Below are 15,982 nucleotides of genomic sequence, written 5' to 3'. Positions count from 1 at the left end.
TTTGCCGGCAGCGACCCCTTCCATGTTTACCATTCAAGACTTGTGCTCCGCCACAAAAATGGAAAGCCATGAATCATTGCAGAACACGTCACAGTCGTAATATCTACTAACCAACCCTACTTTTGAACAAGCTATATATCGAGTCCTAAAAGCACAATCAGCCCCAAATTCTTAATTTTTAGATACAAAAAGCAAACCATAAATTGTACCGCGAGGGGTTCGCTTCCCTACAGATCGCACTACTTTCTATTCCAACACAGTGACTAAGAAGAACCACCGGAACCTGCTTCATTCCACATCATCAGACATCTTTCAGGTGCGGGACCTTCGGATTGGTGAGCGGCTGTAGATGAATTGCAGAACAAATTAGTTCGAGATGGAAATACAGAACAACCAAATTGCAAGAAGATCGATTTCAAATCGACTGCAAAAACAATACCTGCGGTATCTGCCATATTCAGGACTCCTTGGCCTCCCATAATCGGGACTCCTTGGCCTCCCATAATCGGGACTCCTACGTCTATCGTATGCTGGTCCATTGTACCTATCATACACAGGGCTGCGTGGACGACCATAATCAGGACTAGGTCGCCTACGAACAACTGGACTGGGTGATCTTCCATATCCCCCTCTTCTGGGGCTGTCATAATATCTGTCACCCCTCTCATCGTCATCCCTCAGAGCATACTCCACTGAAACCACCCTATCCAGTATCTTGCTGCGAGAACGAGACTAGAAATTTTATTCCCCGTGCCATGAACAGGAAACCAACAAGAAAGAAACTCACCGAGAAATATCTTAGCCTAATCACTGACCTCATATGTGTACACTCAAGAGCTTTAGTAGCATCTTCTTGTGATTCAAACTGCACAAAAGCAAAATTCCTGCGAATCCTAACATGAAGAACTTTCCCATATGGTTCGAAGTGCCTTTCTATATCACGAACTCTAGTGCGGATTGGGTCAAAGTTAATCACAAATAATGTTTTGGTGGGCCTCTGGTTTGCTCTGGACCCATCTCGATGACGACCACGTTCACCCTGCAAGTACCAAAACAGCTAGTAAGTATTAAATAATATTTGGGCAGGAATTTATTTCACCTGCCAATAAAAAGAATATGGAAAACAAGAATTTTTCATAAGAATATTATCATACTCTAGCCCACTCTACAGACAGCCTTCGCTTGTCATAACCAAAAGGAAAATTGTCTAATGCACGAATTGCATCTTCAGCATCACGCTCATCCTCATAATAAACAAATGCAAAACCTGCAATAACAGCACTGATATTAGAGCCACAAGTGATGATGGAAGGCATTAGCATATCATCCCTCACCAAGCAGTACATCAGCCAAATCAGGATTTTATTTTCCCTGTCAGGAACAACTGAATACAACACCTGCATATACGGGAGGGCTGATGCACATGAAGCGGTAGAGGCGTTCAATGAGGAACAAAATCATGATTGCAATAAAAGATTTAAATCCAAAATTCAGATCTGGGATTGTCATTGCAAAGCATGCTTCTCCATTCAGACAGCACGAGTGAATTCAGTAAGATAAGGCATTGCATGGCATGATAGATTTCATTGATCCCCTATTTTCAGTAGATGTAGGCATGGCATTGCATAACAGTGTTTCATTGATCCCCTATTTTGAGTCAATGTAGGCATGGCTTAATAAATTGAACGATGATCCCACTATGATCAATCTGGTAAAATGGCAATGTAAAGCGATGAGGTGAGTGAGTGACTGATGATCAGGTGAGAAAGTGCAGATGATGCTATCTGAGAGAGGGAGAGCAGACAGGCAGGAAGTTTCCTTCCAAAAAAAGTTTGGCAGAGAAGTTGGCAAGCCAAGAAAGAGCTCAGCATATTTTCCCTTAGTAGAGGTTCCTGCGTCAAAAGAAACACTTAAATATGGAGGATTTCCCCAAAGAATTGCAATTTTTTTGTGGCTGCCACATATTTTCCACTAGGATTTAGGAATGGAACATACAACCCATAAATGCAGCCCTACATCCATATCCAAATATCCTGGTTTCAATATCTTAGTTCTCAGAATCTGCTTAAGACATTCTGATTAAGATAAAGGTATTTTCATAGAATTTTTTATCAACAGAACTTACTTTAAAAAATTAGAAGTGACATACTCACTCCATACTCAATCTAATATATTTAAAAAAAAATTACAAGCCCTAAGTGATGCTGACGCTGGCTGAAAGACCCCATATAAATTCGGGATATCATCCAGAATGCCACACAATCCTAAAATAGATGCTAAAGGTTATGAATAATCTGGATTGTAAATTATGGATCTATAAAAAAAAAAGGATCTAAATTTTTTTTTGGGGGGGGGGGGGTTTGCACTTCATTATATTTAAAATGCCATATAACAGATATCAGACAAACACCTCATGACAGGCCTTCCACCAGTGATCTGAAACTAATAGTGGCAGAAAGGAGAGCTCAGGCTGGTAGGTTCAAAGTAAGCTGAGCTCTCACACGCCTGCCAATTGCACAACAAATGCATTCAATAAAGGATTGCCCTACAAGAGCATACGTGATATAGAATTGTACTAACTCTCCTCTTCTAACTTCTAAGAAAACTGAGGGCGCAAGTATCAAACTCGGGTTATAATGAATGAGACCATGTAAAACATTTACATTATGACAATCTTAAGGTTAGGTTTCGCCAACGTGAATGATATAGAATGAGTGAAAAAGATGGTGCACGGCCGACGAAAATTTAAAATTTACAACCGCAAGGTGTTTCTTACATCTAAATAGAATCACTGATTGCGTGATCAACTGGGTAAAAAAGGGTGCAACATGCAGTGTCATCACTCATAAATGTACAAAAATATCTTTCTGACTAAATGTATAGGTACTTTGGAACGTGTTCTCACTACACTAAAACTTATCAAACACTGCCTATAATCCCAAAAAACCGTAAAGGATGGGATCAGCAATTTAAGAGACTCCAGGAAACTTCCTTCCAAAAGAAGGAGATAACAGGCTTGATGACCTCTTGGATACTAATACACGATTGAGCAGAAATGTTTACCCGATTTCATGTCTACGCGTTCTATCCTCCCATACTTAGCAAACAGGCGCTCCAGCTCAGATTGACGGGTATCGTACTCGAAGTTCCCAACAAAAACCGGCCTCATCTTCGCAACTATTCCACCAAGTAGCCTTCAGAAACAAAGAGATAACATCAATCGTCGAGATCAGAACAAAACTATCAAACCAATTTATCTCAAAGCCTCCACGCCCTAGCCCTAAAATCCCGAAACCAGTCACCCCCGCTAAAGGTTCTCAATTTTCCAATGCTATGAGCAGAATATACACCGACAGATGCTAATCACCGCTGGATCATTTTCTCTTGCTCCTCTACACACAACCAAAAACGAATAGCTCCCTCAAATTTCCACAAGATGAAAACTTTTTTCTTTTCCAAGACCTTCGGAAAGACAAGCTTTTACTTCTAATCAATGCTTTGGAGAAGATAAAAGGGGCGAGAGAAAACGCGAACCTGAAAAATCGTGAATTTGTTTCCCTTCCTCGAAAGCTCAGGAATACAGAGATTCCGGGGAGACGACGGGATGATGACTGGTCTTATACCATGGGCAGTTCGAATAAAACGAAGCCCTAATTTCGCTGCTGGTCTCTGGCCTTCGGCAAAAATGGGCTCCTTTGTTTGCAGCCCAAGAATGGCCCACCCAAAGACCCATTTATTTATTATCATAGAAATATAGCCAGTTATGGCCTGAATTCTCCCATTTACCATCCAAAACGAGGGGGGAAAACGGGAAAAAAACTGTTGAGGAAAGTTGACCAATGAGATATGATATGAGAATTCATTTTTAAGAAAACATAATTTATAATGCTTCTGGATATTTAAATTGCGAATTTTTTATAAATAAATTTTAATGATTGATGATTGATCTTATTTATCTACGTACTCCTTTGTCATCTATTCCTTAACCCATAAGACCTTCTATCTAATCAACTAAGTTTTTTCTCAGAAAGGAGTGGATAAATAAAATAATATTGCTCTAACCATTAATTTCTGAACACTATTGTATCCCATATATAGGCAATGTAATATAATAGGAGAGTGACACCTGTCCCATGTAACTGATTTAATAAACAAACATATTTAATACATCTAACTGTTTTTTTCTTTTACTTTCTGAATCAGGTGAGAGATGGGATGGTTCTTCCGTTTTTGCTTTTATGTTTTAGAAGTGGGATGGTGCTGCGGACAACGGTCACATTTAGAGGCCTGAAATCAAATAATAATGTGTCGACCAAAATTTTTTTACTTTTACCAGAAGTGCCACCCAAATAATGGAGAACCCCTTTTTTTAAAAAATAAAGGAACGAATTTTGATCACATATCTACATAATAATCGGGGAAGTTTTTGTTTTAAGCATAGGTGAATTAGATGGATTCTTTTTTAATCTTTCTCCGTGTAATTCCCTTGACACCAGAAGATATTCTCGTTTTTTTTACATAATTTTTGATACAATCCCATATTTTTATCATCTTCTTGTAGACTCTAGGAATACTTTTTTGATTGTGCAAATTAAAGAGAATGATGACTTTGGGTTGTACCAAGTTTGAACCCGAGTAGATTTATTTTGTCTCATAATACCCCACTATATATGTATAAAATGAGATTTATGTGTTTGTGTACATTTTTTTTAATTAATAGATCCTGGTTTTTTAAGCATAATATGATGTATTATTGGTGTTTTCTCATGGGAGATAATCACATTCACGGATAATTGAACAATGAACACTAAATATAAACACATTTTTCGCCCGGGAATTCAAACATTTGAGTATGATGAATCATCAACGAATCCTTTGCAATGGAAGTAATTTTATAATAATGGAGAATCCAGTTTGGATGCTCTACATGATTTAGTAATTACAAAACCCGTATTAAGTCATAACAAGATCCAGCAGCAATACTAATAAGGATTAAATTTAGCAACAAAAAAAAGCTAGTTTTTTTTATAAATATGTCTGTATTTAGTATCTGACAGTATCTTGAGGTGTGCTAACAAACAAAAAAATTTAGCAACAATCAATGAAAGGGACACTTCTCTTTTTTGGGTCCTGAGAAACCTAACTCGCACAATGAAAAATAAAATTGCAGCTCTTTATATGAGCAAAGGTCGCAGCTGGTACAAAGCATTAAGGTTAAGGATGGGGATTGAGAGTTAAAAAAACTATATTAAAAGACTGATTAGCATGAGTAATTATTTGATATTTGGAATTAGACAAATCTGTATATGTGAGATTAGGAAATATCATGAGTCAATCCTATCTATATGAGATTACCTAATACGATGGGATAAGAAATCGCTCATGCTAGATATCTTTTTTAACACATATTTTCTCTCAATTATAATCCTCACTCTTCATTTTCAATTATTCGTACAAAACGGACTAAAGTTTAATAAATAAGTAGTAAATAGTTTGTTGGCCCAAAATAAGAAACAGTAGTAACCGTTTTAATGACTTTTATCTGACTGCATTTTCCCATATCTTTAAACTAATTATTAGTTATATTATTTATAACATGTAAATAATATTTTTGTACAAAATGTTATTTATAACTCGTCTCAAACGCTGCACGTTGTGCGAGGAAGTATTTCTACAATTATAATATGATTATAAAAATGGAAAAATGAAAACAAAAACAAAAAAGGGCTGAAAATTCAAAAGTGTGTTAGCACAACAATTTGACAACAAATTGCACTAGCCATAGGAATAACATAATGTCAAAAAAGAAAAGGCGCGCGAATTGAGGTGATGGAAGCTAACAGAAAGAGAAGGGTGAAAAATTCAAAAGAGCAAACATAGTTTATTAGCCCCAAGTCTCAACTTTGTCCAATTATTCCTGCCCCCACCTAAAGTGCAAACCTTTTTTTAAAAAAAGCTCCAATAGGAAGGAAGAAGCGGCCGACATCAATTAAGCAGACTCTCTGGTGTATAAATTTTCACCTATTATTTAGTAAAAGATTAGCTCATAACTCACAAGAGTGTATTTTTGAAATTATAAGCACGTGTTGACCCTAGGGAATTCATAGAAACCAATTCACCTAAATTTTTATTTACACCAAAAAAAAAAAAGTTGACTTAGGCTTAAAGATTAGACAAGTTAAACTATTACCTGTATTTATTAGGGGTTCAATTTGGATTTATTTCATAGTTAAATTAAGCTAAACTAGAATTATTAATTGTATTTATTAGGGTTCAATTTGGATTTATTTCATAATTAAATTAAGCTGAACTGGAATTAAGCCATCATAAATCGGAACCCATAACTTTTTTTTTTGGGAGTTTAACAAGACAACAGTTATTTATTATAAATAATTAATTTAACTAATTTTTTAATATTTTAAAATTACTTAATTAGATTTTATATTAAAGATTGGAAGTAGTATTATGTTATTATGATATCGATGACGATATCTATTATATGTTTGTTTCTGTTATATGCACACACACATTATACATATAATTAGACATTTTTTCCCATGCAATGTATGGATTAGTATATTGATTAGATTAATAATTGGATAATACTAACATGTAGTTGAATATATTCAAATATCAATTAAGATATTATTTAAATATGAAATTGATTGTTAATTTTTTTTATTGGAGATCTAAATAAAATCCTATTTAATTACAATGCTTTCCACTTAATTCCATATATTTAAATCTCCGTCAAGATATTATTTAAATCTTATTAACTAAACATATTTAAATTTCATATGATCATCCCTGACTCATTTTTAAACATATAGGTACTATAAGATGATTATTTTTCTTCAATTATTATGTTATTAGTTTGCACCATAACAATCGAGGTTCAACCTCTGGTCCAATTTTTAAAACATATAATGTTTTGATTTGACTTTATTTATCTTTTTTGTTTAAAAAATCACACAAAGAGGACAATCCCACTACATCTCAATGTCCAGAATCTTCTGAAATGGACCGCGTGACTTGAAAAGGAGTATGAGGAAGCTTCGCGGAAGGTGTCTTTTTGCGCAGAAAGTCCATACGCATATTAAATTATAATTATAATACAACTATGGCGTAAAGTTGAATATTCCTTTATCGTATTCGTATGATTTTATTTATTTTTATATTCTAAATTTGTTTATTTCGCGGGCATTTTTTTTTACTATTACATCTTCTTTCATCAACAACTTATCACTCGGCGTGCTCGTGACTTGCTCCAATCTCTGAGCTATATATTATGTTATATTTTACTCTTAATATAAAACCTAATTATTTAATTTAAAAAGATTAAAAGAGTTACTAAATTATTTAATTATAACATATGTTATATGATACCTTTAAAATATTTATATGTATCATTAAATTATATATCAATTTATAAATGCAACAAATTAATTAAAAAATGATAAATATAGATATTTTAAAATAATTTAGTAACTTTTTTAATTTTTTTTAAATTACTTAATTGAGAAGTAGTGCTATCTCCGGTTCTTAATGTGAGGTTTTGTTTAATTTTTATTTTGATTCTAAATATAAAATTTCAATCCATTTTGTCTCTCATATTTATCCATTTTTTATCCATAATAGTCCTTCTAATAATGATGGTTCAAGGTAATAAACTTGATTGGTCAGAATGTTTTGAGAAAGATAAGACTTATTTATTATAAATAACTAATTTAACTTATTTTTTAAATTTTAATTAATTAATTAATTAATTGTTATATTTAAGATAAGAGGTAGCATAGTATAACGTCCGTGAGTACGCAATACTCAAAAAGAAGGAAGTCAAAAGGAGAGGAAAGAGAGAGGGCAAGAAAAGCTGGAAGAGTGGCAGGGGAGAATTATGTAATAACGGAATAAGAGTTGTGTGTGGGGGATTGCGAAGGGTAAAGCCATGATATGTTGGGTGTGTTGCAGATTTTGCAGGAGGCAAGCGGAGGCCACTTTAATCATATTTGCTTCCGCATTTGATCTTAGCTGTTATACTAATTATAACTACACCTACACACACACACACACGCCCCCCACAGCACACACTAACAATAATAATACACTCACTTAACGTGGCCTCTAATGCCAACCTACTCAGCACGCTCTCATGTCCCTTCCCCCCCTCTTTTTTTTAAAAATTTTTTCCCATTATTTTTTTTTCTCACCATTTACTTACTGACTACATTTTTCATGAAAGATTCAAACTTACGACCTCATATTTTAAAAAAACTTTAAAGATATATTTGGTTTTATTAGGGTACAAGGCCCATCTATATTTTATAAATATTAGATACTAGATAGTTTTTATTTAGAGGTGGCCTTATTATGGTACTATGATTGACTTCATATATATACACACATATATGTATTTGCCCTTTAATGATAGGTTGTCACCCGTCACCAAACGCCAAACGGTCATAAACAAATCCAAAGTAGGAGAGTGGTAGAAGACGACTCTGAGGTTGTTTGATGAAATGCCATAAATTAGTTACCAATTAATTAAATACAGCTCCATTTACTTCATTCCCAGGCTGTCCCTGTCCGCTGGGGTTCAGTTCACTTGCTGCCTCATATTTCTTCACTTTTGTTCTGTCTTTCCTCCTCTCTCTTTTCCCCCTCTTCGTTCAAATTAAATTCACCTTTTTTTTTTCCTCTCCCTTTTCCAAACAACATTTGAATCATTTCTTCTATGTATAGATTTATGAACAAGTTATCGTTACACAGTCTCTTCTCAAATTATTTGAAATTATGTAACTAGAACAATTTGTTCCAAAGAAATTCCGACATCTTTTACTACATCTGATTTTTTTTTGTTAGCATAGTACGTCTGATATTTAATATAAGATACATTTTTTGAGTTTAAGCATGCGTTAATGAATAGTAGCATATAGAAATTCCACCTTCATGTGATCATAAATTTTGTTTTATAATAATATATTATCTTCAATTTTTAGTATAAGAGTTAAATAATTAATTTATACATATTAAGAAATTAATTAAATTTATTATTTGTAACAAATGTGTATTAACTTTTTTGAAATGCCATATTTGATTATGTGTGTTGAAGTTATTTGTTGATAGAATCTTCTTATAAGTATGTGGAATATTTTAAGAAAAAATTACAAAATTAAGAGATAACATAGATTAAAAATCTTTTATTCAGAATCAAATCTAATTTATCTAATTTTTTTATTCAGATAAGAGGGACTAATATTTTCTGACGGAAAAAAGAAATGATCACGATCTGTTCGGCCGAGCAAACCGTTGCGCAGGGCACAAGGCACATTGCCGCGCAGGTGTGTTGCCAACAGATGCGGGGAAAAGAGAAGTCAAAGGCTTGTACCGTCGTACTCAAGCCTGTCCCATACTTCAAGGGTATTTCAGTAACTTCACATATCCCACTTTCAGAGAATAAGTAACGGACTGACCCTTGGCCGCTCTCACAGCCACAGCGCATGAGGAACTCTGTGGAAGAAGATTCCAAAATTTTGTGAGTCGCCACTTACCGCAATAGCTTGAAGCTTCAAAAAGAGTTAGATAGAAATTCCAAAAGGTTTTCATTCGAAGCTAAGACTTGACCTTTAATCAACAGGAAAATTCTGTGTTTCTTGGACAAAAGGTTTTCTCACGGAATCACAGGTCTAATCGTTCTTTGCTTTGTTTTCAAGCTACAGACTTTGACGTCTTCGGTTTCTTCTAATGCTACAAGTCACCTTCTTTTCCAGCAAATTAAACAACCCACTGTCTGTTAGTTTTTCAACGCACTCATAGATTTCGTGGGTCGTCCGGGTATGTGTTCTAACGTTTTTGCTTTGGCTGAGGTTCATCTCTGTTTTACTTGGAAGTTCGTTTCCCTTGAGTTTGTGGTTTGCAGAAAAGCTTTCTGGGTCTTGTTTGTTTTCGCTCTGCTCTGGTTTTGAAACTGCTTCCCTCTTATTGGCAAAAAGAAAGAAAAAAACTGTTTCTTTCCTCTTATGATACGTGACTTCAATTCATAGATTTTAGTTTCCTTCCTTTTGTTTTGAATTCCCCTTTTATATATCATGGGCAATACATGCTTCATAGAGATATTTTTTTAATCCGTGTTTCATCTATTACAACCTTGTTTTTCACCTTTTCTCACTTGAAAACTTCAAACATTATGGTTATTTGCATCCGTGATGGATCACAGAGCCTTATTGGAACCAGAGTTAAATAATGGAACCGTTTCAGATTCATTAGACGGTCTCATAGTTTGGATGGCCACCGGTTATTGCCACTGATTTTTCTTTCGAAATTAATTAATTCGGTTTAATATATTCGTCGAAAGAAAGATTTTTTTTAACCAAAAAAAAAAAAAACAGAAAACGGTTATCATTTTTCGATTTATGTGATGGTTACTGAGGCATACCATAAAAATAAAATCATAGATTTGGCGAATTTTCCCCCTGGTTCATACAGATTACTTATCTGTGTCCGATCTGCTTCCAGCATTTTATTTTCCAGATGAAAACTTCAATGGAAGATAAACCGTTTCCTGCATGGTCATGGTCTGTTGAACAGTGCTTGAGAGAGTATAGTGTTAAACTTGAAAAGGGTTTGAATACCTTCGAGGTTGAGAAGCGGCGCGAGAGATATGGCTGGAACGAGTTAGCAAAAGAGAACGGGAAGCCCTTGTGGCAACTAGTATTAGAGCAATTTGATGACATGCTTGTGAAGATTCTTCTGGTTGCAGCTTTTATATCATTCATTCTGGCTTATTTGCATGGAAGTGAATCAGGGGAGTCTGGGTTTGAAGCTTATGTGGAGCCACTTGTGATAATTTTGATTTTAGTACTTAACGCCATTGTCGGAGTTTGGCAAGAGAACAACGCTGAGAAGGCACTTGAAGCTCTCAAAGAGTTGCAGTGTGAATCTGGAAAGGTGTTAAGAGATGGGTACTTTGTGCCCGATTTGCCTGCACGAGAGCTTGTTCCTGGTGATATTGTGGAATTGCATGTAGGAGATAAAGTGCCTGCAGACATGAGAGTTGCGGCTTTGAAAACCTCAACATTGAGAGTTGAACAAAGCTCTTTAACCGGAGAAGCAATGCCTGTTTTGAAAGGCACAAATCCTATTTTCATGGATGACTGTGAGTTGCAGGCCAAAGAAAATATGGTTTTTGCAGGCACCACTGTTGTCAATGGGAGCTGTCTCTGTATTGTTATCACCACTGGGATGAACACTGAAATTGGGAAGATACAGAAGCAAATTCATGATGCTTCCTTGGAGGATAGTGACACCCCCTTAAAGAAGAAGCTGGATGAGTTTGGTGGGCAGCTTACGGCTGCAATTGGGCTGGTCTGCCTTGCTGTGTGGGTTATAAACTACAAAAATTTCCTTTCTTGGGAGCTTGTGGATGGATGGCCTTCAAACATCAAATTTTCTTTTGAGAAGTGCACCTATTATTTTAAAATTGCTGTCGCCCTGGCTGTAGCTGCAATCCCTGAGGGCCTTCCCACTGTCATCACAACTTGTTTAGCCCTTGGTACAAGGAAGATGGCACAAAAGAATGCAATTGTGCGAAAGCTCCCAAGTGTAGAAACTCTGGGATGCACAACCGTTATTTGTTCTGATAAAACTGGTACTTTGACAACAAATCAGATGTCTGTGACAGAGTTCTTTACTTTGGGAGGAAAAACCACTGCTTCTCGAGTCATCCGTGTTGAAGGCTCAACTTATGATCCTAGAGATGGGGGAATCGTGGATTGGACTTGCTATACCATGGACGCCAACTTGCAGGCCATGGCAGAAATATGTGCCATTTGTAATGATGCTGGGATTCATTTTGATGGTCGCCTTTTCCGGGCTACAGGTTTGCCCACTGAAGCAGCTCTTAAGGTTTTGGTTGAGAAGATGGGAGTCCCAGATAACAAGGCAAGGAACAGAATTCGGGATACAGAAGTTGCTGCTAGCTACCTGATTGATAGCAACACTGTTAAGTTAGGTGAGCAAGTGGACTTTATAGATGAGATGGACTGTGAAGGTGCCTCAGAATAACAATTTGATATTTTGTTTTGCTTGTGCAGGAAGTTGTGAGTGGTGGACAAGAAGATCCAAAAGAGTTGCCACATTGGAGTTTGATCGAATTAGGAAGTCAATGAGTGTTATTGTTCGTGAACCAACTGGGCGAAATCGGCTTCTGGTTAAGGTGACTTGACCCAACTTTATCTTCATATTGTTTTTTTAAGAGGTGGGAGCATAGGTCTGAAGCTCTCCCCCCCGCCCCACCCCCACCCAAAGAAGGGGGGAAAAAGAAAGAAAGAAATTTCATTTCTTTTGTTTTTTTTGTCAAGGTCAAATTTCTCTCTAATTTGTTTATCTTTCCTGCATCCAGACACGTTCTGGATATAAATTGGCAGTTATTTTGATATCCCTCGTTCCATAACTGTAACATATTTGATGCCTAATCTCATCTTTTGCTGCCATTAAAGCTGTTAAGTGATTTTACTTGTGTTGCAGGGAGCTGTTGAGAGTTTACTTGAACGTAGTTCACATGTGCAACTGGCTGACGGATCCCTGGTTCCAATTGATGAGCAATGCAGAGAACTACTGTTTTCAAGACTCCTGGAGATGAGTTCAAAAGGATTGCGGTGCCTGGGTTTGGCATATAAGGATGACTTGGGTGAATTTTCGGACTACTATGCTGAAAATCATCCTGCTCACAAGAAATTGCTTGATCCTACTTGCTACGCATCCATTGAAAGTGATCTAGTATTTGTTGGTGTTGTTGGTCTAAGGGTAAGTTCACGCCTTAGTTTTTTTCCAGTCTGTCATACAGCTTCTTTGGAGTATGTTTAATATATTACTACATTTATCAGGATCCTCCTCGTGAGGAAGTTCATAGGGCAATCGAGGATTGCAGGGAAGCTGGTATTAGAGTTATGGTGATAACTGGAGATAACAAGTCCACCGCAGAAGCTATTTGTCGGGAAATTAATCTGTTCTCCAGATATGAGGATCTTGCAGAGAGAAGTCTGACAGGCAAGGAGTTCATCTCTCTTTCTCCTTCTGAAAGAGTTAAAATGTTGTCAAGACCTGGAAGCAAGGTATTCTCTCGGGCTGAGCCAAGACACAAGCAAGAGATTGTGAGGTTACTGAAGGAGATGGGAGAGATTGTTGCAATGACTGGAGATGGTGTGAATGATGCTCCAGCTCTTAAACTTGCTGACATAGGGATCGCCATGGGCATAACTGGAACTGAGGTAAAGTTGAAATATATTTGTCTACATCTTAGACACATTGTGTGTTTTAGCACTAGAAATTAAAGTTACTGTTTGGGAGTTAATGCACCCGAGAAGTGCTTGTACTTTCATTCTGCTCTGACTATCTTTAATGTTTGCATAATATTGCAGGTTGCAAAAGAAGCTTCAGATATGGTGCTTGCAGATGACAACTTTAATAGCATTGTTTCAGCTGTTTCTGAGGGTCGCTCTATTTACAATAACATGAAAGCCTTTATTAGGTATGCTTCTTTCGAAAAACCAATCATGATTAGATATATAAACATGTAATGCACACTTTTCGGTGGAATTTGTCTTTGGCATGCTTAAATACTTATTCCTTATGACTGATCAAGACAAGTTCTTCACATTTGCGTGATCATCAGATACATGATATCATCTAATGTTGGAGAAGTGATATCTATATTCTTGACTGCTGCCTTGGGGATCCCAGAATGTATGATACCTGTGCAACTTCTGTGGGTGAATTTGGTTACCGATGGGCCTCCTGCAACAGCTCTGGGTTTTAACCCAGCTGATGCTGATATAATGCGGAAGCCACCTCGTAAAACTGATGAACCTCTCATCAGTTCATGGGTTCTTTTCCGTTATCTGGTAAACAATGCTCAAGTTTATCTCATTTTTCATCTAAGATCATGCATGGCTCTAGTTTTCCTGGTTATTCCATATCATTTTGGTTTTCAGGATGCATACAACCCTCATGTTATCATTCTTCTAATCTGATTAAACCTTGTTCAAATGACACGCTCATGACCATGTTCTTGGCAGGTAATTGGTTCCTATGTAGGGATTGCAACAGTGGGCATTTTTGTCCTGTGGTACACGCAAGCATCTTTTCTTGGCATCAATCTGGCCAGTGATGGGCATACAATCATAGAATTTTCTCAGCTTCGCAACTGGGGGGAGTGTCATTCATGGTCAAATTTTACTGCTTCTCCATTTGCAGTTAGTGGGGGTCGCCTGATCACATTCTCAAATCCATGTGATTACTTTACAGTAGGCAAAGTGAAGGCCATGACTCTGTCTCTCTCAGTCCTGGTGGCAATTGAGATGTTTAACTCTTTCAATGCTTTATCTGAAGAGAACAGCTTGTATGAAATGCCCCCGTGGAGGAACCCTTGGCTTTTGGTAGCCACAACAGTATCACTAGGACTCCATTGCCTCATCCTCTATGTTCCATTTCTTGCTGAAGTGTTTGGGGTTGTTCCACTAAGTCTCAAAGAATGGTTTTTGGTCATCCTAGTTTCTTTACCTGTAATTTTTGTTGATGAGGTTCTGAAACTTGTGGCGAGGAGGAGTAGGACAGTGAGAAAGGAGAAAACAGCATGAAGGAGTCTCTCGGTAACGGTCGGTGAAAAAAAAGCAGCACAAGAGGTTGATGGGTGTATCAAACCAAATTCTTTGATAAAATTCATTCTTTAGGAGAAAAGGCATGGTTCATTTGCAGGTGGCCAGAAATAGGTGACTTCTTACAATCATTATAGGACTAATTTTGATGTCCTTTTTAATTGCTTGACTATAAAGAAATGCTGGCTGCGTCCAAAAAAATTTATCTATAGATTAATAAAATTTATAAGTTGTGAATATTTTGATACTTGGTTTTAGGTTATAAAATAGTGGAGTTTTGTAATGCCCGCAGCATTTAACCGGTTTGTGTGATATATTTCAAGTACGTAGAACTCCATTCTTAACATGCAAAATAAGTTAATAAATGTTTGACACTTTAAAGGCCAAGCATGAATAGAAAAATTATTAAGAATATGAATAGAACTGACCCTTAACTTCCCTGGGCCTGGAGTGTCCAATAGCTAAAGATAATCATGAACATGACTGTATTGCGCTTAAGAATGTATATGGCTAATGTGAACGTTTATGATTGACTGATCTATCATCTTTTATAAACCAGCCAACCCTTTTTCCCCCAACGGAAAGTCTTCCATTTTCTTCAAGTTGATCTTGGCAATCATTTTCTAGATCAAATAGGAATCGGCACGCAGTTCATGTCTACAATTATATCATGGGGGAATCCACCATAATAATGCATACTATGAGTAGCTGTTCAAATCAAGTACAGAATGGAAATCAAATGTGCTTCTTTGAAGCTTTATTATTCTATAAACTCCATCTAGTAAAGCAAATATTTCCTCACTTTTTGAATGTGATCTATCTTCGACAATGAACTTATGAAGCTGGCCTCCATCTTCAATTAAACTATAGCCAGCCGCCTTTGTTATTTGGCCACCCTTCATCACTTTCCTGAGCTTTGCAACTCCATCCCATTGACCGGCTGATGCATAAATGTTGGAGAGAATGACATAGTTTCCTGGGTTACAAGGTTCAAGGGCAAAAAGTGACTGAGCTGCTATCCCAGCCACCTCAACATTTCCATGGAAGCTGCAAGCTCCCAAAAGAGCACCCCATACAACTGAGTCTGGTTTCATTGGCATACTTAGTATGGTTTCATGAGCTTCTCTCAATTTCCCAGCACGGCCTATGAGATCAACCATGCAACCATAGTGTTCTAGTTTCGGTGTAATGTGGAAATCGTTTGTCATCGCATGAAAGATTTGTCTGCCCTTTTCGATCAGGCCGCCGTGGATGCATGCCATGAGGAGTCCCACAAATGTTACATCATCAGGTGAGGTTCCTTCTTTCTGGCATTTTCAGTAAAATAGAAA

The 15,982-nt window shown here is 36.7% G+C and overlaps 2 protein-coding genes across 4 annotated transcripts; one reads left to right on the top strand and one right to left on the bottom strand.

Moving 5' to 3' along the window:
- Positions 1 to 15,586, bottom strand: LOC114736211 (serine/arginine-rich splicing factor RS31). Of its 2 annotated transcripts, XM_028923987.1 has the most exons (7): positions 15,557 to 15,586; positions 3,535 to 3,558; positions 3,064 to 3,194; positions 1,155 to 1,267; positions 816 to 1,039; positions 440 to 718; positions 1 to 343 (listed from the first exon to the last, which is right to left on the bottom strand). In XM_028923987.1, exons 1-7 carry the CDS (start codon positions 15,577 to 15,579, stop codon positions 313 to 315), a joined length of 825 nt encoding a protein of 274 aa, XP_028779820.1. In that variant the 5' UTR covers positions 15,580 to 15,586; the 3' UTR covers positions 1 to 312. The 2 variants fall into 2 exon arrangements, with proteins under 2 accessions (XP_028779820.1, XP_028779821.1); XM_028923988.1 differs by lacking the exons at positions 3,064 to 3,194; positions 3,535 to 3,558; positions 15,557 to 15,586 and adding an exon at positions 1,398 to 1,892.
- LOC114736210 (calcium-transporting ATPase, endoplasmic reticulum-type) lies at positions 9,532 to 14,934 on the top strand. Of its 2 annotated transcripts, none has more exons than XM_028923986.1 (8): positions 9,532 to 9,831; positions 10,528 to 12,007; positions 12,090 to 12,211; positions 12,523 to 12,801; positions 12,882 to 13,265; positions 13,416 to 13,525; positions 13,670 to 13,898; positions 14,073 to 14,934. In XM_028923986.1, the coding sequence occupies exons 2-8, from the start codon at positions 10,528 to 10,530 to the stop codon at positions 14,631 to 14,633; spliced, it is 3,165 nt and encodes a 1,054-aa protein (XP_028779819.1). In that variant the 5' UTR covers positions 9,532 to 9,831; the 3' UTR covers positions 14,634 to 14,934. The 2 variants fall into 2 exon arrangements, with proteins under 2 accessions (XP_028779819.1, XP_028779818.1); XM_028923985.1 differs by having other exon boundaries at positions 10,513 to 12,007.
- Positions 15,587 to 15,982: the final 396 nt, after the last annotated feature.

Source organism: Neltuma alba, unplaced genomic scaffold (genome assembly GCF_004799145.2).
Source record: "Neltuma alba isolate B1F8T4 unplaced genomic scaffold, ASM479914v2 tig00013319_pilon, whole genome shotgun sequence".
In the NCBI taxonomy this organism is placed as follows: Eukaryota; Viridiplantae; Streptophyta; class Magnoliopsida; order Fabales; family Fabaceae; genus Neltuma; species Neltuma alba.
Note: the sequence above shows the minus strand (reverse complement) of the source record. Positions and strands in the feature narration are given on the sequence as shown.

Bases quoted from the DNA above. Each gene is read 5' to 3' on its own strand.
- LOC114736210 (XM_028923986.1), top strand. From the start codon at position 10,528: ATGAAAACTTCAATGGAAGATAAACCGTTTCCTGCATGGTCATGGTCT. The intron at 13,266-13,415 runs GTAAAGTTGAAA...ATAATATTGCAG, and splicing joins TGGGCATAACTGGAACTGAG to GTTGCAAAAGAAGCTTCAGA. The intron at 13,526-13,669 runs GTATGCTTCTTT...CGTGATCATCAG, and splicing joins AACATGAAAGCCTTTATTAG to ATACATGATATCATCTAATG.
- LOC114736211 (XM_028923987.1), bottom strand. From the start codon at position 15,579: ATGGAGTTGCAAAGCTCAGGAAA. The intron at 3,195-3,534 runs GTTCGCGTTTTC...TTGTTTCTGAAG, and splicing joins ACAAATTCACGATTTTTCAG to GCTACTTGGTGGAATAGTTG. The intron at 1,268-3,063 runs GTAAACATTTCT...CTGTTATTGCAG, and splicing joins ACGCGTAGACATGAAATCGG to GTTTTGCATTTGTTTATTAT.